We start from the raw sequence: 26,112 nt of genomic DNA, 5'->3' as shown, positions 1-26,112 counted from the left end.
CTCCACCATCTCCAAATAATTACAAAGTGATTCATGAAGATGGAGTAGGAGGTGTGTGCTGACAGTGTGCTTGTGAAGAACGGCTGACACACTCACTTCTGCTGACGGACAGGCTGGCTGGTAGTGATGAGTGTTGGAACCCTGACTGTGTTGAATATTATAAACATTAATATTTCTATAATAATAATAATAATGATAATAATAATAATAATAATAATAATAATAATAATAATAATAATAATAATAATGATAATAATAATAATGATAATAATAATAATAATAATAATAATAATAATAATAATAATAATAATAATAATAATAATGATGATAATAATAATAATAATAATAATAATAATAACTTGATACATAGAATTCTCTTGTTATATTAATCAGCTGTTATTGTAGACTAATCAGCTGTTTTCTGTTTACATTGATCAGCTGTGTTATTGTTTCCATTTAATCAGCTGTTTGTTTACTCAGCTGTTCTACACCTCGGTAAACCACGTGTATAAACTTGACAGAGGGTAGGAATGTAGATGGGAAATTCTTAATATTCAACAATAATTCTTTCCCACTAGGATATATTACGTAATTATTAAGTGGAAAATCGTCTCGTAGGACATTAGATTTTACGATATTTTATTTTTTTGGAATTATTATATATTCTTTACGATTAATTATTATTTTATGTTTTAGTAGATGGAAAATATTAAATAAAACAAGATTAAGAAAAAATATGATGTTTGCCTTAAATATCAATTATGGTTTATGTATTCACGAAATATTTTACGATAATAAACTCAGAAAACTTACGAGAGATTGAATATGTTCTTCCGTTGGAGAGTAATACACTAAGGACCCGTTTTCTGTGATGACTTGGCCCATTGTTAGGATTATGACTTAATGATGTCTTTTAATTAATACAAAATATTTAAATTCGAGTACGATGACTTAAAGCCTCAAAGATCTTGACTATGATGACTGTGATGACTTAAAAGAATACAATGATCTACAACCTGGAATGTGATGACTTAATACCTCGATTACAATGACTTAACCCTTTAAATACAATGATCTAACTCTCAGTGTGATGACTTAACCTAATGAATACGATGACTTAACCCCTTGAATACGACTTATAGAAAGGTACAGTAAACACTATAATTACAGTATATAAATATATGTAATCAAAAAGTGAAACTACAGTAATTATCACATGACTACAGTTACGGAATACTGTACTTAAATCGATCAATCAAAGGTATCAGTATTGTCTGAGGGTTGGCGACCACATCCCCCACTCCAAATATTTCAGGACTGACAACCAAACGTAAGGCTACATACCAACGTTAACGCTACTACTACTACTACTACTACTACTACTACTACTACTACCAATAATAATAACCGTATTAAAATATAACTTAGAAAATCCTCCATAACCATATATACGAAAAAATAAATTACTCGTCAAATCTTTCATTAAATTTCACCTAAATGGACATTGTAATAGTATCCAGATCGTTACGTTATGAGCGAAACATTAAGGAGACACGCGAAGATAAATGGAACATATCATTGATCCCGAAGTCTGTCTTGGATTACAAAGGCAAATTATCCGCCGAAAATTATAAGAACAAAAATAGTGAGAAATTACTAGTTGGCATCGTTTTGTTTTTGTTTTTAATCATACGTAGTTATTAAGGTAGAGTCTCAGCGCAATTTCGGAATCATCTTTGTGGACTGCAGGAACGAGTTAGTTATATAATGTGTGTTTTATACTTTAGTTAGAATAGAAATATGACTTACGGCTGAATTCTTAAAAGCTCCTAAGTGAAAAAATAAGAATACGCTTAAAATCTGCAACATCGGATAAACTTGGGTACAAAATGTGTCGGTGGGGGGTGGGTGGGGGGGTTCCTTAAAACAATCCCTAATATTCAACCTCTAACAACTGGTTTAGGGCAGTGGTGGTGGTTTACAGGTCTCTCAGCTAACTTTCTTATCATTGCCTCCTGTTGTAAATTAAGTAAAGCAGTTAGATACGTTTCTCACATCTCACTAGTTAAGAAAAAAAAATTATAAGTACGAACCTTTGAGAATACTTGTAAGTCGTAAGTGAGACAGATACGTTCTCATATCAGTAAAGGGAAAATTTACCGTACGAACCTTCATGAATCAGGTACACGACACATGTAGACAGTGAGCACCTCGAGTGTGTGAACCAATAAGGCGGGACTAACATAAACACACACAGCCTCACTGACGCCTTCTCTTGTGTCAGTTTATCTCGTGGTGTGAGTTTATTGATTATCACGTATACATGTGCACATAGATAAACACGTACATATATACATTTCTTGTATTTGTATGTTCAAAGTGCGCACAATGATGGGCACACGCGCGCGCACACACACACACACACACACACACACACACACACACACTTAACAGTTATGACGTTCCCTCCTAAGTCTCCTTAAGTAGCTTCCCTCCACACCCTCCATCCTTCCACACCCTTCCTTCTTCCACACCCACCTACCTCCTCCGTTCCCCACCCTCCTCCGTGTAGGTAACTATGACGCCAAAGCTGCAGCTTAATCCTGATTGGCTGTCGGGGGTAGGTGTAAACCAATCAACGTTGGCCTGATGACGCAAGGGCCGGGGACAGCCACCTGTGTCCCAGCTGGTGTCATGGCAGACCCCCAGCTGACCTGTCATGGTGTGTCATGTGTGTCACAACCTGTCACGGGTCACTGGGGTCATCGTTCACGATTGGACATTGGACCAGGTGAGGTAATGAGCCAGTTAGGGAAACAGCAGGTGCGCGCGCATAGTTAAGATGCCAGACCGTCGCAAGGTCTCCAACGGAAAGCGAAAGTCTTATTCAAATTACATCGTCTTTCATCGTCTCTCCTGAGGAACTCCGAGGGATAATGAGTTAAGGGGAGGGTCTTTTAACCCCTCGGGGTGGTAACATTAGGGTAGGGAGAGTGGTGGAGGGAGAGAAGTGAGGGAAAACGGGGAGGGAGTGAGCAGGTGTGAGGGATCACGTCTGTGGGGGGGAGGTAGGGAGGGGGGCACCAGGTTAGTGGGTCACGCAGGTGGTCACCTCCCCCCTCCCCACACCTCTCTCTCTCTTCCTTTAACACTTATCTTTATATATCTCTACTCTATCACTTTTGCTCTCCCTCATCCCTCCTCTTTTCACTTTCCGTTCTCCTGTCTCTTTCTTCTCCCCTCTTACTTTCGTCTCCTCTCCCCCTCTGACCATCCCTCACACACACACACACACACACACACACACACACACACACACACACAGATAACATAAACACTGCTTTTGCATTTCGTTGTCTCTGTGTGTAGGACCAATAGTGTAAATAATCCAAATATAAATTATAAATGAATAGCAACAATATTTACCCAACCTAACCTAACCTAACCTAACCTAACCTAACGTATCACCCAACATATAAAACAATAAAACAAAAACGTGGGTTGAGGTTTTTTCGGGTTTTACAAGTATAAAGGTGGTTGAGTGCACTTACGTATCGTTGTTTTAACTTAGTTTAGAGAGAGAGAAGAAAGAGAGAGAGAGAGAGAGAGAGAGAGAGAGTTTAATTTGGTTTTACAGGAGAGAGAGAGAGTTTAATTTGGTTTTACAGAGAGGGAGAGAGGAATTTAACTTGGTTTTAGAGAGAGAGAGAGAGAGAGAGAGAGAGAGAGAACATTTCCTCACAGTGTGTATCTCCTCCTTATTACCTCCCTCAGCCCTCGACACCCACAATGTCACCATCAAGAAACGGTAATTTCGAGGACATTTGTGTGCTCTGTGTCTACAATGTCGGCAGCTGGCGAGAGCCCTCGGCATGCAGGCACTATAAGGTAAGTGTCCTTCAAACCCGCAATCGACGTTGGCTACAAAAGGGAACTTCCTCGGACACTAGATATGCTTTTTGGCTCAGATTTGTTTTATAAGTTTGTGTACTGTGATAACGTTATCTGTCGTACGATAGTCACCTTATACTGATCATCTTACATACGATGTATCTTAGGTACGATATATCTCCTTACATACGACAACATCATCTCCTAACATACGATAATGTCTTGGGTACGATAATATCTCCTTACATACGATAATATCATCTCCTAACATACGATAATATCACCTCCTAACATACGATAACATCATCTCCTAACATACGATAATGTCTTGGGTACGATAATATCTCCTTACATACGATAACATCATCTCCTAACATACGATAATATTACCTAACATACGATAATATCTCTTCAACAGACGCTTGATCATCGTCACATTGTTTACATACCTCGTACACATATGTAGTATTAGCGTAACCAGTCTTATGTCGTACTACAATAATGTTACAGTATTCATATTCTTCTCATCCGCTTCATAATTTATAATCTCTAAAGTATATTTATCATATCATTAACGTATTGTTTTTATTTTGTTATTGTCCACAGGTGCTCAAGGCAGAGAGGTACAGATTTAAGGTGGTGGTGGAGGAACTGAAGGGAGCCACCACGTCAGAATACCACACGGCGCTGGTGGCGTTCATTAACTGTATCATCATCTCCACACCACAGCTCAAGGACAGGATCAGGATCAGAAACGAATTTATAGGTTCGTTCGTCTTTTTTTTTTTTATTAAATTCCTTATCGACTGGTTCATCTATGTTTTTCATCGTTTTTATATATACAGTAATTGTTTTTGTTTTATTTTATATTTATTTAATTGGCACGGTTCATTTATTATTTTTATTGGACTTTATTAAATTTAAATATTAATCTTACTTGTCTTCCCCCAGGTCTTAAAGTTCTCGAAGTCATCAATAGATTGAGGTAAGTTCTTAAAAATTACAATGACACAAACAACAAAATATTATACGAAATACTACCTATAACTTCAGACAATATAGTGCATATAACTTGACATAGTATTAGTATATATAATTTAAGATAATAATAGTACAAATAACTTTAGACTGTAATTTTACGTATAACATTCAAATCTGCATTAAAAATAATTTAAAACATTTGCATTTAAATTCACAAGCTTGCATTAAACCCAAACACGCTAAATATTATATACTTACTATAAAACGTACATATAGCTTGAGATGGGACATTTATAAGATAGTATATAGTAGTGTAACTTAAGCCTCGTGTGTGTGTGTGTGTTGGACAGGCAAGATGCAGTGACGGATTCCGACTTGGCAGTACAGCTAGATGTTTTCGACGAGCAGAGAGAGACGGACGAGGCTCAGATCTCCGGTCCTGATGGTGTCGATCTGAGCTCCCATGTCGACGTGTTCTACGCCATCCTCAGACAGGTGAGAGGGAGGCAGGGTAGATGGATGAGTGGGTGAGGGAGTGGGAGGAAGGGGGGGTTGAGAGGGATGGGGGTAGGGAAGAGGGAGGATGGGTGAGAGGGATGTAGGGTGGATGAGTGGGAGGGAGGGTAGTTGAGAGGTATGGAGGGTGAGGAAGAGGGAGGGAAGGTGGATAGGGGGGAGGGCAGAGAATGATGAATAGGAGGGATGGAGATGTGAGGTAAAAAAGAAGGTGAAGAAGAGGTGATGGGTAAGAGGGAGGAGAGAGAGAGAAGAGGGGAAGAATGAAAGGAATAAGAACAAACCAGATGTTTTCTGAGACGTTGTTGTTGTTGGTCACAGGTGGTGGAGACGCCTCAAGAGATCCCCTTCCTCAGCGTCATGCAGCACCTTCTGAGGATCGACCCTAAGGAACCAGTAAGTGACGTCATCTGGGACACGGCGGAGAAGCTACTGCACCGCGCCACCTTACTCGAGGACGCCAAGGACTCCGCCAGACTCCTGAGGGCGCCGTCACAGAAGTCCCTCACTAAATTGAAGGTGGGTGGGGACGCCTCCAGATGCCTGTGCTCATGTCACCGAGATGATCCCAAGTCCCGGAAACATTCCCTCAATCTCAACCTCAACTCACAGCAGTCACTGTCAACTCTTACGTCGCCTGTGACTGATCCATCACCTCTTCCCCCATCACTACCGGGAGGGCCTCCACCACCTCCTCCTCCACCTTTACCTCCAGGGAGTGGACCACCTCCGCCTCCACCTCCACCAGGGCCTCCTCCACCTCCAGGCGGTCCACCTCCACCACCGCCGCCACCTGGAAGAGGACCCCCACTAGCTCCACCACCACCACCTGGAAGAGGGCCACCACCTCCACCAGGACCACCTCCCCCGCCTGGAGTCTCCACCCAGCGCCGACCAGAACCTGCAGAAGAGAAGGTGCGGCTACCACAGATGGAGACCCCCAAACCTCGCTCTAAGATGAAGACCTTCAACTGGAACAAGATACCCAACTCTAAGGTAAACAGAGAGAGAGAGAGAGAGAGAGAGAGAGAGAGAGAGAGAGAGAGAGAGAGAGAGAGATGTGCTAATTCAATATTGCTGTTCAATCTCATCCAGTAAATAAACAACAACGTAATTTTGTTGCCATGACTATTATCCACCCATACCCTTCAATATATACCCCACCATGAGGCCACATCTTACCATATGACCATACCATCCTACCACACCCTTAAACCCTCTACCAAATAACCACACCACCCTGCCACATCCTCAACAACTGACCACATCCCCCATTAACAGGTCCTGGCCAAGAGCAACATCTGGTCTCTGCTAGCTCATCAACACAAGGACTCGCCCACTACGGCTCTGGACTGGGAGGAGATGGAAGGTCTGTTTTGTCAGCAGACCACCTCCACCCCGTCCTCCTCCCCCTCCAAGAACTCCCCCAAAGATGCCAAAGACGAAGTAGAGAAGAAGAAAAAGGAACCAGCGGAAGTAAGTCGGAATCTTTTGGACGTAAATAAAGTAATCGGAAAGTACACGTAGAATTATTATTTTTTTACGTTATTTTATGTTATTTTACGTTATTTTTGTTATTTTAGGTCATTTTACGTTATATTATGTTCTATATTCTTTTATTTTATCCAATTTACAATATTTGCTGAGGCTACTCGTAGTTTGGGCCTTATTATTGTCATATTTTAGGGACCACTTGGTACGTACATGTTAACCTTGTCTCTACTGGGATAAAAACTGTGTCTGTTTATTGAATGACCTTTTTTTTACCAGGATACACTAATAGTACAGTATGTTGTTCGATATATTTGGGATATAGTGAAACCTCCATATAACGGACTTTCACCTCTATATAATCCGTTAATAAGAGGTTTCACAATTAAAAGTAAATTCTTATATTATTTTTTACTTATTTTCTTTCTTAGATTATGAAACACCCCAGACAGGTTCGTTATCCACGTGTTATGTACTGTAGTTAATGAGGCCTATACACGATAACATGACCCTCTTAACCCTTAAATACAGGTTGTCTTAGAAGAAATATATATACACACTGACTCTACATCAACATTGTCCCTTGGGTGATGTTCGAGTTAGGACAATGTTGATGTTGTACCGGAAACAAAATCATTCACTCTTGATGAAAAAACAAAAACGTGTGTAGGCCTATACTTTCTCGACACCCTGTAATTCTTAGAGTTTTAAATTGAGTAGGCCTATAGGGATATTTTTATATATGTATCCTTCCTAGTATTGATTAATCGAGTAGCCCTATAGAGAACTAGAGCATATTTAGACTTAAGTAAAAATAGCAAACTCTAATAGGCCTACAACTATGAGTAAAATATAATAGGTCTAGTGACGTAATAGCTCGTAGGCCTATTACTGTGATAATAAAATCTAATAAGCCCAATGACGTAACACCCACTAGACCTATTACTATAATAAAATCCAATAGGCCTAATACTCTCAATCAAATTTAATAGGCCTAGCGTTATATGCATGATAATTTACACATTTACACCCTAATTAAACTCTAAATCATCATTAGAATTTAGAGTCAAGAGTTAAATTGACTCTGATTTACATAGACGACATAACCTAGATCTCTATTAAGAGCCTAGAGCCTAGAGCCTATCTCCCACTTAGAAGTTAGACCAATAATGAGGCTTTTGTTCCGTGACGTCATATAGAGGGTAGCTATTTCAGTGTTAAGTTTCAGTGATGCAGATATTGGTGTAACGTAACCTGGATTTAGTGAGGTATTTAGCATTTTTCTCTTAAATTTTGGATTTTTTCTTTTTTTTTTAGAATTAACCCTTAGATAGATAGAGAGAGAGAGAGAGAGAGAGAGAGTGAGAGAGAGAGAGAGAGAGAGAGAGACTTAAATGGACAGACAGAAAGACAAACACATAGACAGACAGACAGACAGACAGACAGATAGATGGACAGGCATAAAGACGACTAATGTGTTGTTGTTGCGGAGTATAATTAACTGTATATGTCTGTTTCTGTCTCCTGTACAGATCAACCTCCTAGACGGCAAGCGATCCCTTAATGTCAACATCTTCCTCAAGCAGTTCAGAGTGTGAGTAACAGAGAGAGAGAGAGAGAGAGAGAGAGAGCTTCAACCACCCACCTCAAGCAATTTGGGGTGTAACAGAGAGAGAGAGAGGAGAGAGAGAGAGAGAAAGAGAGAGAGAGAGGCAGAAAGAGAGAGAGAGAGGCAGAAAGAGAGAGAGAGAGAGAGAGAGAGAGAGAGAGAGAGAGAGAGAGAGAGAGAGAGAGAGACCACACCTAAACCTACTCTTCTCCCACACCCACAGGAGCAACGAGGAGATAATGGAGATGATACGCAATGGTGAACACAGCGACATAGGAGCCGAGAAACTACGCGGTCTCCTCAAGATACTGCCGGAGACTGACGAGATGGAGATGTTGAAGAACTTTGATGGAGACGTCAACAAACTGGCCAGCGCTGAGAAGTTCCTGTTGATGCTGATGGCCGTACCGCAGTGAGTACACCTGAGAGAGAGAGTGAGAGAGAGAGAGAGAGAGAGAGAGAGAGAGAGAGACTTCTGTTTGTGGATGTTAGTATGATATTAATTGTAATTTTCTTTCTGTTTATTGTTTGTATTTTGTCATTTTTCCTTTCTTTACTTTCATTTATCTGGCCTTCTTTCGTTTAATCATTCCTTTACTCACTCTTTCACTTTCTCTCCCTCCCTCCCTGTTTCATTTCCTCTCATTTCTTTCCTCGTTCCTTCTTTATCTCCCTCCCTCATTCTTTCCTTTCTACTATTCCTCCCTCCCTCCAACGCTCAAACATTCTCTCCCTCCTTCACTCCTTCCTCTCTCCCTTCTACCCTCCCACCCTCAAACCTTCTCTCCCACCCCCATACCTTCCTTTCTACCCTCCCTTCCACCTACTCTCCTTCCCTCCCACCCTCAATTACTTAACCTTCTCTCCCTCCCTCCCTCCCTCCATCCATCAAATCTTCTCTCCCTCCCTCCCTCCCTCAAACCATCTCTCCCTCCCTCAAGGTACAAGTTGAGGATTGAGGCCATGCTGTTGAAGGAAGAGTTCGAGGCTACCATGGACCAGATTGAACCTTCCATCAACGCTGTCATCTACGCCGGCCGAGATCTGACCGCTAACCCACACCTTCAGGAGGTCTTGTACATGGTGCTGGTAGCTGGCAACTTCCTCAACAGTGTAAGAACCTTCTTCGTCTCCTCCTCCTTCACCCATGTGTTGTGATATATATATAAATAGATGGACGGTACTAGTTCCATCATTGACCATGTATAGTGAGAGATATAAATACTAGTTGTATAATCTACCATACACAGTGATAGATATGTTTGTGTATATTGATGTAGAATTGTATACAGTGTAGTGTATGTTGAACAGGGGAGGGGTTTGAATGCACACCCATGTATGGATGATTATAGGTATTTAAGATAACTAATTGATCTTCTACATACAGGGAGGGTACGCAGGCAACGCGGCAGGAATGAAGCTCTCCTCACTACAGAAACTGACCGACATAAGAGCCAACAAACCGGGCATGACACTACTGCATTATGTGGTCCAGGTACGTCACTACACAACCATGAATTAATGACTTTTTTTTTATTAAGATATTGACTAAAGTTATGTATAGTTATTAGGATTAATTATTGAATGTTTTTAAGTAATTAATCACGTAATTTATGTAGTTTGTATCGATATTAAGAGTATTTATTGAATGTTTATTTGTAATGTTTATATTGTTGACCGTAGCAAGCAGAGAGACGCGACCCTGAGCTTCTGAAGTTCCCGGATGAGATGTCATGTCTGGAGGAGGCCACCAAGTGAGCATACCTACTTTTTGTTGATGTTAAACAGGCCACTCGGTGAATATTTTTTTACCCTCCTTCTTTTCCTTTGGTTTAATGACTAGCTTTTTGACCTGTATGACTGCACCAGTTTCCAGGAAGATGGATGATGTTTGCTGGATTTTGGAAGATAAACTTTGAGTTGTATGTTTTGGTGAGTTGAATAAAATGACCTTCACCGCTCCTACTATTGAAAACTCATAGTGTGGATATAGGCTGTTGATTCCTGTACTGAGTGTATGTAAACAATGTGTCTATCTTACATGTCATTATCGTACCATGGCTGCTTCTATAGTCAAGGGCGGATCCAGGGGGGGTCTTGGGGGTCCTGACACCCCCCCCCCCTTTCATCAGAAAATTCCAATACTTTTTCTTTAATGTAGTATTGTAATTAGGCCTTTTTATATAGTAAAAAGTAATTACTATTAACCTCGGAATATCTCCTAATATCAAGTGCACGTGGCCTCAAAATGCCCCTAATATTGCTCAGATTTAAAAAAAATGGGGGCTTACTAACTGGGTGAACTCGCTTTGCTCGCCATGTTCCCCCACAAAACTTTTGGATCCCTCCTTTGATATTCCTGGATCCGCCCCTGATAGTGTGATTTCAATGAGAAGACTGACCTCAGAGTCACCCAGCCTGTCTTTAACTCTTCTAAGAGGGGGGGGTTACGTGATGACGTGTGGCATATCCGGATTCAGATTCTCAAATGACCATGAGTCCAGATGAATCCAAATCTACGTCTCAGGTACAGAAACAATACGAAGGGCCAATAAGATAGTGGCTTTGTTTTGCATTGGTTGTATACCGGCACTGTCTATGCTGATTCAATGTAAACTTGTATGCCTGTATTCGTGAATATCTCTCTGTCTACCTGTTTATTACGTCATATCGTCTCGTACATCGTGAAAGTGTGAAATTAATTTTACTCACAACACAATTGCATATTCAACTTTCATCAACAACAGATTTCTCCAGCGTCCTACTGAGCAGGTCAGGCTACACTGTGTTATGAGCACTGAACACACCGTTGTTATGGGGTATTAGGGACGAGAAAATATTGTAATCACGACAGTCCCAATGTAATATCGACGTCAATTTGGTCACTAACCTTAGTAGGGAGGGGGGGCATAATTTAAAGCAACCTGATTAATTTTCCGACGTTACTGGGTGATACCTGTTGTAATTGTAGCCGTCGACAGTGTCCCGGCTTTCAGTGCATCGTGTAGAGACTTTGACTATTGAAATGGAGCCTATTATAATTAGTGCCCATTAGAACTACCAGGGCCTATAAAGATTCTGGTCTCTTAGATCTACCAGGGTCTATTAGGACTGGGGTCTATCAAAACTACCAGGGCATATAAAGATTCTGGTCTATTAGATCTACCAGGGTCTATTAGGACTGGGGCCTATCAAAACTACCAGGGCCTATTATAACTACTAAGGTCTATTAGGAAAAGGGCCTATAAGCACTGTAGGCCTATTAGAACTGGGGCCCAATTGACCTACCAACCCCTTGAGAATCCGGGTAAAGCCAGATCGTATTAATTAAAATTCTGAGCACACATCCCACCCTTTACCCGGCTGGATGGTCACTGACGATATTTACAAGCCATTCTCACTTCATATATGACTTACTTACTTGTTATCCTATCCAATTACATTAGATTTATAATATATTATTTTCATCTCCCAAAAAAATTGAGTTTAACTGTTTTTAGTAAGTTTGTTTACGTACTCATAAGATGACATGAAATTTCAATTGTGCTGTGGAATGTTTGTAGTCCCAAGTGATTCAGTTTCTTGAAAGTTCGTGACGGGACAGATTTAGGTTACTGCTAACTTTATGACTGAAAATAAGATAGAGAAACTGTATCCAAAATCGACATCAGGATTACACTAAGACACTAGCTTAACGAGGCACGTTCACTTAGCAACAGTTGGCATACATATTGTTTACACCTGATTATACATCCTGTTTGCACCTTATTATACATCCTGTTTACACATTATACATCCTGTTTACGCCTGAATATAACGTGAATACACTTGGCAGGACGACGATGGACCAGCTGACCAGTGAGATGAAACAGCTGGATGCCAGGATAGCCAAGCTCTCCGTGCAGCTGAACAACCCCCAAACACCCAGGGACATCACCAACCAGATGGGCAACTTCCTTCAGGTAGGTCCTTCTTCAGGTAGGTCTTCCTTCGGGTAGGTCCTCCTTCAGGTAGGTCCTCCTTCAGGTAGGTCCTCCTTCAGGTAGGTCCTCCTTCGGGTAGGTCCTCCTTCAGGTAGGACATACTTCAGGTAAATCTTCCTTCAGGTAGGTCATCCTTCAGTTAGGTCTTCCTTCAGGTAGATCTTCCTTCTGGTGGGTCGTCCCTCAGGTAGGTTTTCCACCAGGTAGATCTTCCTTTTACAGATTAGGTAGTCCTACAGATATTTCATCCTTCTACAGGCAGGTCCTCATCCTACAGGTAGGCCCTCCTTCTACAAGTCAGTAAGTCATCCTCCTACGGGTGGGTAGTCCACCGATTTATTATTTCCTGGTTAAACAAGATTTTGAATCATGGGACTAAAACTGTTTTCACTTCTCTCTATTTACAGTGACTTATTATTATCTCATTATAAACTAATCACTGTGTAATTATCCTTTTGCAGGTGTATTTATCCTACAGGTGTAATTCATCATTGTCTAATTATCCTCCAGGTGGCATCCAATGACCTCACTTCACTGAAGGAAGGCATCGAGGAGGTTGAGAAGGTGAAAGCAGACGTGGCTGAGTATTTCTGTGAGGACCCAAATTCCTTTAAGATTGAAGAGAGCTTTAAAATCCTCTTTAACTTCTGCTCAAGGTTTGTATTAGAGCTCCAGTCCTCTTTATTTCTTTTGTTAATCACCTGGTATTTTTGGGGGGGAATTATCTGAAGATTAGACACCCCCAAGATTATTTTACCTGAAGATTAACCACCCTAATGCTACCTGGAGGGGGTAAAGTTAGGGGAGGTTGAGTAAGTTATGTTAGTTAATGTTAAAGTTTGGTTAGTGGTTGGTTGGGTTAGGGTAAGTTACTGAAAAGAAAATAAGCTGGTTGCACATTCACTACATTTAAAGCTGAGTTGCTTAATAAAAAAAATAAGCTGATTATACATCCACTGCATTCTTAAGGCTTGTTTGTTATGGATATAATTACCTGCTTCATGTATATTATAATTAAACCAACACACAGTGCTTTCAATACACATGCTGTACACCTATTCAACTTTATGTATGCAAAATGTTTTATACAGCTTCAACGCTTCAAATAGGATAAATAAACCAGTCTCATTCAGTTTCAAGGAGAGTAAAGTGGTTTGTTTACACCCTCAGGTTCAAACAAGCTATTGCTGAGAATGAGAGGCGTAGGCAGCAAGAGGAACAAGCCGAGATCAGGAGACGAACACGAGAGGAAAATGCAGTGAAACGCCGTTCATCATCACAAGGTATTGGAGGGAAAACATAAATATTCAATAAGGGTTTTTTTTATTATTATTATTTTTTGTTTTTTACTTTGGGTTTTATTGTTTGTTTTTATTTCATTTAATGGTTCTTAGTTTGAGAGTTTTTCTTTTTTTTTACTTTTTTTTTACTTTGGTTAAACCATTGTCCTCACATGATAAAATTATAGTCATCAAAGGGTTAAAACAGCTATTCAAGGGGTAAACCAAATCATTGTCATCAAAGGGTTAAATCATCAGTATCAAAGAGTTAAATCACCATCCTTAAAGGGTTAGAAACAATCCTGTAAAGGGTTAAATTATTATCCTCAAAAAGAGTTGAATCATCTTTAAATGGATTAAAAATAGGTCTTAAAGAGTTAACCCACTTAGGTATGCTGAAAACCTCTTTATTACAGTAACTTAACCCTTTGAATATGATGACGTGGTCTTAACCCTTTGAATATGACATGGTTTGAACCCTTTGAATATGATGACGTATAATGATGTGGTATAGATAAACAGATTACAAAGTACATCTAATAATTTGTTTCAATTCGTTGGTGATTTTTAGTCATATTTTAAATTGGTAATATTCGTTGAGTTTCAGGAGGACAACCTCGGCCAGGCTCCTTCAGTGGCTCAGAAACAGAGGTCAATATTATGGAGAATCTCTTGTCCGACATTCGATCTGGTTTTACTCAGAGAAAGTACGCAGAAATGGCTATTAACAAGGTGAGAGAGAGTTGCTGTGCTGACTTACTGGAATTACTAAAATGTTTTTATGTATCATGTGTTTGGATTCTTGGGAAACCTAATCTAACCTAATCTGACATAACTTAACCTTATATAACCTATCCTATCCTAGCTTCTCCTATCCTATCCCAACCCAACCCAACCCAACATCACAATTAATCAAACTCTAATATTTTCCTTCCATTGTAGAGTAAAAAAGGAAAGAAGCTGGACTCGTGGCAAAATGGCGGCATGACCTCAGAGGACGAGACCTCACTCTGTAATTCACCCCGTATGACTCGCCGTCGCATGGGGTCATTCTCAGGGCCGACAGCACCCCAGGGAGATAACCCAGCCAACGATAATTCCCCTGGTGAGAAAAACGTCCCCTTTGCTATTTTAGGGTTAGGGTATGATGTTATATTTTAATTAGTGCCTCTTGTGGTAATGATTAACACTGTCAGGACTATGGTTTAAGTTATATCTCGTTTAAGGATGAGTGTTATAACTAATTCTCAAAGGCATAGACCATCTCTCCCCACCTCTTCCTCAGAAAAAAGTTAGTGTAAACCATCATCCTCAAAAATGTTAGTTTAAACCATCACCCTCAAAAATGTTAGTTTAAACCATCATCCTCAAAAATATTAGTCCAAGTCATACTCAACGAAAAGTTAAGCCTTTGTTTTATATCTGCAGATGTTACACCAAATGGCAGTCTACGACGAAGAAGGTCCAGGGTCCCATCAGAGGAGGACGACCATAAGCTGATGGATTACCTACACACAGCTGGTCACGACGGATCCAGAGAGAGGAAATCCTGGTCTGGTGTTGGTGAGAATAATATAACTTTTTACGACAACTGGTAGAAAACTTGTGCTGTATGTATGTGATTAAGGAAAAGTGTGGTTCATCGATTTATATGTTTTAGGCAGTTAATTTATTACATTTACTGAGTGTTCATCGTAACAACAGCAAAAATAGAATGAATTTTGTCTTATGAAATTTTTTCCTTGATTGAGAGTATTTACACTAATCTGAAGCTGAAATAATCTGAAGCTGAAATGGCCTAAAGCTGAAATAGTCTGAAACTGAAATAGTCTAAAGCTGAAGGTTCTCAAGCTGAAATAGTCTGTGATTTTCATGACATCTACTTTTAAACAAATATTTAAATCATTTCATGTAAATTATCTACCTATTGTTGTTACAGCTGAGGGCTATGGCTCCCTGGATCGCTCCTTTGCTCGGCGTGCTCGTGGTGGAGGAAGGAATCGTCCGAGTCTGTTAGCCTCCGAGTCATCAGAGAGGGAGCGGCCTGCCTCACCCTCCACCACCACCACAGACAAGCCCCAGCCACCTGACCACAACAGACCAAGGTGAGCGGTGTAAAGCCTTCAGGACCTACCGGGGAGACGCTTCAGAGATTATTTATATTTGTTTGGATTATGTGAAGATTAGACACCCCAGCTTATTTCACCTTAAATTTAACAATGCTAACTCTAGCCTAATTCAACTCAACATATCCTAACCTATTATAACCTAACTCAGAGCTGTATATACCATGTGGTTTGTAAGAACATAAAGGTGGACTCTCATTAATATATTCTCTTTAGTTTAAACCAAAGTACAGTACAGTATATGTTGGGTTATCCTATCATGTTTGGAAATACTACTGTGAACCATGAAGATCTCTATTTACAGCTAAACTTTCAAGATCTGTTAATTCTTCTCAAACTACAATATCTGTTTAATAACTTCAACAGAGATTTAATATAGGTACACCTCTATTTTTTAGGATTGTAACCCTTTCATAAGTTAGGGTCTGCCTTATAAAAAATGGGTAGGAATGATGCCAAATAATCTCTTCCATGATTTATATTTTGTTTTGTTTTAATAATTGTTTGTGTGCTGGACGATTATAACACATTATATTTATGATCCTTCACAGCAAAAACTGGCGTCAGAAGATTGAGTCTTGGTTTAAGGAGAATGAGAAGGAGGAACGTCAGTCTGATGAACTCAAAAGACGACTTCACCAACACCGTAAATCCTTGGACCTAGACACATCACTCGGTAGGTTTGGTAACTTGTCCAGTACAGTACAGAAAAAACTTCACCTATCTTACCCAGTCCTGTACTAGTTTACAATATAATCTAATAACTGATTATAATCCATACTTTCATCATCTTGGTCATGTTAGCTTTTGGATTACAGTACAGTATTTCATATCTTGAATCATCTCATTATATCTAACTAACAGATATGTGTGTGTGTATTAATGCAACTGAAAGATCTCCTTATTGGGGCTTGAACCTATTACTAGCAAGTGCCAAGCCCAGGTAGTAACCACTCAGCCACCAGGTGCTAAAAGATCACCACAACCAGGGATGACTTTTTAGCAGGTGTTGGCTGGGTATTTATGACCTGAGGACAACATCTGTTTGAGCTCATAAAAGGAGGATATTTCCATTGCATTAAAACCACTTAATGATATGGATTCATTATTGATTTGAATATTAAGTGTTTATTTGGCTTTAGTATAGCACTTTACTAGAGGACCTGGGTTCGAACCCCTTAAGTGGATGATATCTCAGTTGCATTAGAAACAAGCCACTTTAATGACATGAATTCATTATTGATCTGAGTGTCATTTATTATAATTTTAATTCTATGTTAAGTCTTGAAGTCTGTCTGTCCTGTTGTGACATTTTTTGGTATAATAATGACCCATTTTTTCTTTTTTTTTCCATGACCATTTCTTCTGGCCAACTGTCCTGTTTCCTTCTTGCCCAAAGCTGAAGGTACGGCTTTAACCCCGTGAGACTGACTACCTCTATGGCTTTAACCCCACAAGACAACCCCTTACACTGCTTTAACCCCACGAGACTGACTACCTCTATGGCTTTAACCCCACAAGACAACCCCTTACACTGCTTTAACCCCACGAGACTGACTACCTCTCGGGCTGTAACCCCACAAGACGACTCCCTACACAGCTTTAACGAAAAATATTAACCATCTACACAGCTTTAACCAACAAGACTGACCCTCGACATAGATTTAACCAACAGCATTGACCAACAAAACTGGATGGATTGGTATTGGGTATGATTGGGCCCTCCTGCAATCCTCTGTGACCCTCTGTGACCCTCTGTGACCTCTTGTGTTTTCCCCTTTATGTGAACCCAGTTGACCCCTGTTACCTCTGACACATCCTATATGACCATTATTACTGACCTACTTAATGACCAGTGTTTCATATTGCCTAAATACTTTATTATATTGCACAAACAAAGTTTTCCAGGACTTTGCCAAGTTTGACACTGAATGAATCTTATTCCCTGCGTCAAGGTATTGTATAAGATAAATGTTTTTTTTCTTTGTCGGGTTTGGTCTCCCTTCTTAGGACTTGGGTCCTCTGTCTGTCGTGAGTGATGTGCATTTGTTCTGTTCCTCTGCCGCTCTACTGATCTCATTATCGTGTCCTGCTGTAGAAAGCCAATCAATATTGTGACATCAGAACTAAACTATCTTTTTTACATCATTTTCCTAAGACATAATGTATCCAATTTAGTACAAAATGTTGAAATTAGAGTTAGGTATCTTACTTGGGCGTACATTCTTCCTCCAAGACCTTGTTTACATGTTCAATACGAAATGTGGACATCAAACCTTAATTCCTTAACTGCGAGTACAGTATATCATTCCTCCAAGACGTAGTTAATAGTATTCAAGTCAGAATTAGTTTTCCAAAGTGGTCGTATCATTCTTACAACACTCTAAGATACATTTACGTAAGAATATCATACACAGGAATATTTATTTGTTTTATATTATTTGTACTATATTTTTTCTTTTCATCAGATTGCACATATAGTCAGTCTTGGTTTGGATTATCACAACAAATCTTATGTCACAAAGTCATCAAAAATTAACCCTAATCTGTGTCTCTAGACTGTTGTTTCAGCTGTGGTTGTAGTTCAGATCAGTCTTCCAGTCTGTCATAACCATTCTGCCTTTATAAACTGTTCATATACAGCACAGGTATATGTTATGCTAAATAGGAATAATTGCCAATTTATGCTTAAGAAACAACTGACCTTTTCGTGAAATAGGGAAATTGATTCGTATGCAGTAAAATATGTTCTAATTCATTTATGATGTTGTAATCATCATAAAATAGTAGGTTAAGTGAGGTTAAGTGAGGTTAAGTGAGGTTAAGCGAGGTTAAGTGAGGTTAAGCGAGGTTAAGTGAGGTTAAGTGAGGTTAAGTGAGGTTAAGCGAGGTTAAGTGAGGTTAAGTGAGGTTAAGCGAGGTTAAGTGAGGTTAAGTGAGGTTAAGTGAGGTTTAGTTAAATTATGTTAAGTTAAGTTTTCTCTGATACTCTTCACTTAGATGTATTAAACTGATTGATCCAGGATGTAGATAATCTTAAATGTAGACAATGATTCCCATATAGTATAACATATACCCTATACTGTACTAAGATATACATTTGATAGCCAGGTTCAATCCCAGTATAGATACATCTACTGTATATACACTCATATATTCCCACCTTCAGTATATATGTTGTACAATTTTCACACATCCCTTAAACTATTTCCATTTATGTATTTATATTTTCACTTTATATCACTTTCTTTTTCTTTTCACTGTGGTTTTAAGTTTGGTTAATACCTAGATGTGGTAATTAGCATGTGGAGGTGCGTAATATGTAAAGACAGTAATGTTATGTGTGATTCTTTTGTTGACTCATAATACACTGTGAAGAGGGTATTATTGTGTGTGTGTGTATAGTTGGGTGGGTGAATACTATAGTGATGCACTGTACATAGTTTAGAACAGAATGCATTCATACGACTATATAGTTATTCTGTTTATTGTTCTTACTGTTTGTGTATGTTTTAGTTTGTATTGATTTCATTTTTCATTTAGTTTGTACATTTTTTTTTATACTTTCCCTATTTTCTTCTTCTTCTCCCTCTCTCTTCCCTTGTTTCCTCCTTCTCTTTCTTTTATTTCCACTTCTTCACTTTTTACGTATTTGCTCTACATTAGTATGGGCTATTTATTTCGTCTTGTCTCTCTTTTCCTTCCCTTTACATTCTTGTATTTATTCTTGTCTGTTTTATTTTTCCATTAATTTTTTAACTTGTCTTTATTTTTGACGATTAATCTTATTTCTGTTTTATTTTCATTCTTATGTCTAATTTCCCATTTGTTTCTTTTTCTCTTCAATCACCATCTCCCATATTCCTCATTTTCTGTCAATTCTACCAAGTTTATTTTGTTAATAATTTTTCAACTTCATTATCCCATTTCTTCGTACGTGCTTCATCTGGTCGGGCACTGGTACCTACCCACCGACCCTCCCTGTAGATGAGGGTGGCGGCATGGGTGGCAGTGTGGGCGGCATGGGCGGTGGTGTGGCCTCCCTAGGAACACTTCCGGAAGATCAACCATCGGAGGACCACAGAACCGCTGGAGGAGGAGGAGGTGGAGGGTATCGTCGTGTCTACCAGGATTGGAGACCCTCAGTAGAGAAGACAGATGTGGTGAGAGCCATGGAGGCCATTGAAGGTAGGTATCCTTTGCTGTTTCCTCCACACACACACACTCCTCCATCCCTCCACACATTCTTTTAGCCCTCCACATACTCCTTCAGCCTCCACACACTCTTCTATCCCTCCAAACACTTCTCCAGCCCTCCAAACACTCCTCTAGCCTCTACACACTCATCCATGCTCCACACTCATTCATCCCTCCACACCTTCCCCCATCCTTCCATATACTCCTCCATACTCCATACACTTTATCAACCAAATTGTTATAGAATGAAATGGCTTATTAAACATGTATGACTGGACAGATTCACTTCTTTCATATGTCCATTTAGAGTTGGATTAACTTGACTTTCACTCTTAGAGAAGGAGTGTTTGGGATAGTGCCTCTTGATGGTAGTAGTAAGCAGTGGTTATGTAATAGATTTTAATTATTATATTCCAGCATTGTGATCACTCTGACTTGGCATGAAAAATATTGTTATTATTGAGTTTCAACTAGATGTCACATGTGTAAATTACAATAATGACACTTTGCCAGGTGTGTTTCTTATACATTTGTAAATTAAAAAAAAATTATACCAGGTGTGTCATAGCTTGAGTCATAACACCTTGACCCCACACACAGAGGCTCAGTCACCAGTACCGTGTAAGGAGAAGGACAAGTCCCCCTGGCGGAAGAGCAACCTGAACGTGGCCAACTCTAGTGAGGCGACACAGGAAGATGCCCCAGCACCTTCCTCCACCTCCAACACCACCATAGCAGCAGCATCCTCCACCTCTGCCCGGAGACTGCGCAGACTGAGGTCAAGATCTAACATTGAGCCTGGGCAGGTCATTCAGGCAACACAGGTATATTTGGCAACTTCAGACACATTGTCCAGCTTTCCTGATTGATTATCTTACCGTGTTTATCCGTGTGAGGGAGATCTCTTTTTTCTGTGTCTAGTCAGGCTGATGTGTGACTTTCCTAATTGGCTTTAGTCAGATCCAAAAATGCATTACCAAAAGTGATTAGTCTTGGTTGATGTTTATTTTTGTTTCATAGACTTTTGGCTCCCCTTTTTCATACAGGAACTTTGACAGTGGGAAATATTACCTTTAGTGATTGTCCAGTTAGGGTAGTATTGAAAATATAAACAGGGGGATATATTGTGCACTGGAGTATGGGTCCACACACATCATATATCACATGTTGTTCCTGACTTTTATTCTTTACAATTCCTTACTGTTACTTCTACAGGGGCTGGATGAAGATCTTGATGGAAATGCCAGTAGACGATCCTCACTGATCCAGACGCTGGGACGTAATGACTCACAGGACACCCTCAAGCTGTACATTCGCCGCCCCTCACAGGAGGACCACAAAGCCTCAGCCTCACAAAATACTGGTTAGTGTCTCAGATTCCTTGTGTGTGTGTGTGTGTGTGTGTGTGTGTGTCTCAGGAAAGGCTATTGGGATACCTTAAATATTAACACTTCTTAAGGTTAGGGAAGGTTAGTCAATCTTGAGGTGAAATAAGCTGGGGTTGTCTAATCTTCATGTGATATGGTAAAATAGAGAATAAAACTAAAGCCATTGACATACACTTTCAAATTGTATAAGATTTCCTCTTTATGGTAACACTGGCCTAAGATTCAAATCATTTCAGTTGTCAGTTTGTAGTTCAGATGCAGAAGAAGAGTAAGACTTTTGTTTAGTTATACAGTAAATATTTGCTGTGTCAGTGCCAAGTGTGAGATCATTTAAGGTCAGACTTGACCAACTAATGTTCAGGTTAGGTTATATGCCCAGTACTTGTCAATGGTGTGTAACAAAGAACAAACTGACCAGCCAGATAATGAGTGGTGAAGAGGGTAAAAAAAATTTTTAATGTGAGCTTAACTTCTAGGTAGATGCTGACTTACTCTGTGTTTATTCATGTATATGAGCTTAACTTCTTAGAGAGATACTACCTAACTGTTGTGTTTATACAGAGAGCTGTGACAGTACAGGTGAGGATGGTGAGCAGGGTCAGGTTGGCTCCCCCAGGCGTGGGTCTGCCCCAGCAGCCTCCCCACCAGACGATTCTTCCATCAGTAGGTCAGAACAACTCCTCCAGAAGTATCGACATTCTGTCGATGTCTCGGCTGACATCCTTCGTTCTATTGAACAAGTAAGACTTGAAAAGATTAAAGAAATTCATGTGTATTCAAGATTTTGTAGTCATAAAAGCTTTGAAAATGACATTGATATGAAATCATAATTTAAAATTCATTAATACACTGTTAGTTCTATTTACATAGGTATGACCATATGAATAATTTAAAGGATGAAAATAAGGAATGTATATATTTTTTTAGGCTGAACCAACACCGAGACGAAGCAGTGAGGAAAGTCGTCGAGAGAAGCGAGTGTATCAGCGCACCATGACGCCTTCCAGCCTCCGCTCAGCACTCCAGCAGAGACTCAAGGACAACCTTCAAGCAGTTCACTTAGCGGGCACCATCCGCTCATTGGGAGATGAAACCAATGAACAGCTGGACGAGGAGGAAGAAGAGGAAGCAGAATCAAAAGCAGAGAACCGAGGAGAAGACCAAAAATTATTGCCACCTTCCATACCCCGCCACCTGCGCCGGCCGTCACGAGATGAAGGCAAGTTAGACAAGATAGAGATTGACGCTGAGAACATTGAGACTCCTCCAGTAACTCGGAGGGCTTTTGGGGTGAGAAGTTTCCGCTCGCCTGCTGATTCTCGATGGTTGAATTCCGGCCAAGAGGAAAGTGAAGATCTTGATGGGCGTCGGACAGGTCGTCGCTTTCGCAGTTTAACGAGTGAGGATCGTCGCGCTCTTGTAGGGGAGAAAAAACTAACGTCGGAGGGAGAGTCTGTCAGACAACGTATCCACTCAGGAATTGACAGCTCAGAAAATGAGGGAGCTGGTAGTGAGTTTGAGGAGCGTGGCACAGCACGTCGATCTCAGCGTTTCAAACGACTGGCTGATCTTGCCAAAGATGGTGACAGTGAAACAGAACAAATGCTTGCCAAGCAGAAAGACCGTCCACTCTCCATAGGTGATGATGATGGTCTTGGTGATGGACACTTTGAACGATTCTCTTCAATTCGTAAAACACTGAGACACAAAAAGACTCAAGATAAAGCAGATCCAAAGTCAAATGAAGTTCTTGCAGAGGCAACTTCCCGAGTTGTGAAAAACAATGCATCTCAAGTAGAGTCAACACATCCAGAAGGTTCAGGAAGATGTTCATCTCGAGCATCTCCTGACCGTCACACACCTTCTGAGCAAGAGTCAACCAGAGAGAAAATTCATACCAATATTCAGCAGGCACAAGCCAGTGACCTTACTCAGGAGAGCTATGAGGATAAGGACACTCGCCTGAGACGATGGCAGCGCATCAAAGAAACTAAAACTGATGGTGAGGAACGAGGAAGCAAGTCCCGAGATGCAGATTCGTGGAGGGATCGTCTAACTCGACGATTCCGGTCCAGTGTAGATAAGTATGATGTACAACGAGCCATGGATGATCACAAGAACAAGAGCGGGAAGGATGAACTCAAACCTCCAACATCTGAACGACTTTATCGTAAGAATAAGGACAGTGTGGCCAGAGGAACTGAAACACGAGGTTCATTTAGAGCCACGGGTGGTACAAGTGACCCACGTAGAGACCGCAGAGAAAGAACGCGTAGCGCTATTGATCCTTCACAAGTCCGCCAAGCTTTAGATAAGGACAAGGAGAAGGATAAGAAACGATCAGTGTTTGGTGACCCATCTCGAGGAGTTGGGAAGTTGTTCTCTAGACTTGATAGTAAAGAGCCATCAAGTCTGCGTCGTGGTGAGGGACGAACGCGGTCCCTCTTGGATCCTCGAACTAGAAGTCGCATGAGAGGAAATTCTACAACTAAGGAAGTGGATGAAGGATTTGAGGACACTGGAAGCATCAAGTCAGAAACAACAAGCCAAGGAGCATCATCTACTGGGGATGTTCCTGATGCCGCCTCAGACAGGACACAACGAACACCCTCATCAGTTCGTAAAAATAATGAATTAAGAATTGAAAGTCATCTGGGAAGTTTGCGTCGTAGACCAGATGAACGAAATAGTTTAAGCGCCTCAAAAAAGAGCGATAAGTCGGGTTCACGCTCCAGTCTCCGTTCCTCTCGTTCATCCTTGACCTCCGCAGCCTCTGTTAACACTGTGAGACCTGCAAAACCTCCTTCTAAGTCACCCAGCACTGCCAGCATAATCAGTAATAAATCAGATGCAAGTAGTCGAGCTCGTGGAAAAATGAATGATTACACGTCTGCCCTCAAAAGTTTAACCATTAAAAGTTTGCGAATGAACCGGGGCAATGGTGAAGATTTTGAGACTACCCAGAGTTCACCGTGCAGCCCAAAGCGTGAAGCTGGTCAACCTTCATTCCCAGATGACCGCACTAGGTCCTCTGGGTCCCTCCACAGCTCTGGGGGCGTCACACCAACTCGTCCTCTCTCCCGGGCTGACTCTACACGGTCGACTGGTTCCCTCAGTAAGCAGTCAAGTGAAGGTTCTCTCAAGCGAGGATCTACACGAAATATCAAGTCTTCTACGCGCATCACCAATAACAATAACAGAACAAAACGACCCCTGGCACCTGCTCAGGTTCGCACTGGTACGACTGCTGGCAACCGCAATCGGAATATAAGCGGGTCAAGCGGGTCACTCCGGAAATCGCCAGGATCGACACCCAATTCATCAGTTAAAGTAAAACGTGGAGATTCAGGAAGTTCAAAAGAGAATCTCTCGCGTTCTAATTCTGGCAACAGCCGGGCGGGAGGAACTTCCCGCACTACTCCTCGTACTACTCCTTCCCCGTCAAAGCCTCTGATGGATCGTTCCTCGAGCTTCCGTTCCTCACCACCCAAACCAGAGTTAGGTCCCAGAAGATCTACGGGCAGTACATCAAGTAAGAGCAACTCACCGAGGAAGGGAGGTAATCTTCCAGCATTTATGAGACCCACAACATCATCTTCCTCCAAGGTGAGTGCCAGTGACGCCCCACCCACCACCACACCCATTAAGAAGGTGAAAGTGGTGTCGCGCAACATAACACTTGCCACACCCCGTCCCATGGTTAAGTGAGTGACTCCTTCAACCCTCACAAATATATAAGCCTAATTATTAATTTTAGTGGTTAGCTCTCAAAGGGCTCTTGTCAGGGGGCTCTTGTCAGGGGGCTCTTGTCAAAGGGCTCTTGTCAGTGGGCTCTTTGTCAATGGGTTCTATGGACTTTATCATGGATTTAGTTTGTCCTCCAGATCTGAATTCATCAGTCAGTAGGTCTGATGTTGTAGAGAATATGACACACGAGGCGGACTATGTTGATGACTAGATTGTCTCCAACAGTAGGTAGACCTTGTCCTGTAGTGGACTGGACCTGTGAAGCTTTGTGCCATGTTAGTGTTACCCCTCTACCATGGCACCTCTGACCTACCCCTCTACCATGATGGCACTAACTTACCCCTCTACCATGGTGCCACTGACCTGCCCCTCTACCATGCCCCTCTACCATGGTGCCACTGACCTGCCCCTCTACCATGGTGCCACTGACCTACCCCTCTACCATGGTGCCACTGACCTGCCCCTCTACCATGGTGCCACTGACCCACACTGTCATCAGGGACTTCTTCGTTTATATTATCATATGATAATAAAAAGAACAAAATTAGTTAAACGAGTCTCTTAATAATATTTCTTACATTAATTTAACCATTTCATCAAACATTTTTAATATATAAGGGACTAGCAACTAGGAATTATAGATATGTGTGTGTGTGTCACGTGTAAATATTCACCTCTGCTAGTTGAAGTCCTACTCAGTCAACAGGTGTGTTTCCATTTACCTGATCATGTGAAAAATACTCTTTACCTGATGACAGATTTAGGTTATAGTCTTTTTGTAATGTTAAAACGGGTGACATGGCCGTTTTTTTTCTGTATTTACCAATGTAATAAATCTTTAACCTTTTTTTATCTAATTATTGTAATTATATAGTTGTATGTCATTAACATAGTTTTATATAA

At 40.7% G+C, this 26,112-nt stretch overlaps 1 protein-coding gene across 1 annotated transcript; it reads left to right on the top strand.

Annotated features, from left to right (window-relative positions):
• The first annotated feature begins 3,789 nt into the window (after positions 1 to 3,789).
• Positions 3,790 to 25,575, top strand: LOC121874414 (serine-rich adhesin for platelets-like). Its single transcript, XM_042378545.1, has 25 exons — positions 3,790 to 3,888; positions 4,447 to 4,657; positions 4,843 to 4,876; positions 5,223 to 5,367; positions 5,710 to 6,384; positions 6,670 to 6,864; positions 8,412 to 8,473; positions 8,712 to 8,900; positions 9,430 to 9,601; positions 9,876 to 9,983; positions 10,172 to 10,242; positions 12,324 to 12,450; positions 12,982 to 13,127; positions 13,642 to 13,754; positions 14,353 to 14,483; positions 14,694 to 14,856; positions 15,180 to 15,314; positions 15,691 to 15,856; positions 16,429 to 16,553; positions 17,277 to 17,282; positions 19,865 to 20,065; positions 20,675 to 20,898; positions 21,290 to 21,437; positions 22,024 to 22,202; positions 22,390 to 25,575. Exons 1-25 carry the CDS (start codon positions 3,790 to 3,792, stop codon positions 25,168 to 25,170), a joined length of 6,606 nt encoding a protein of 2,201 aa, XP_042234479.1. The 3' UTR covers positions 25,171 to 25,575.
• The last annotated feature ends 537 nt before the right edge of the window (positions 25,576 to 26,112 follow it).

Source organism: Homarus americanus, unplaced genomic scaffold (assembly GCF_018991925.1).
Source record: "Homarus americanus isolate GMGI-L3 unplaced genomic scaffold, GMGI_Hamer_2.0 scaffold55640, whole genome shotgun sequence".
In the NCBI taxonomy this organism is placed as follows: Eukaryota; Metazoa; Arthropoda; class Malacostraca; order Decapoda; family Nephropidae; genus Homarus; species Homarus americanus.
Note: the sequence above shows the minus strand (reverse complement) of the source record. Positions and strands in the feature narration are given on the sequence as shown.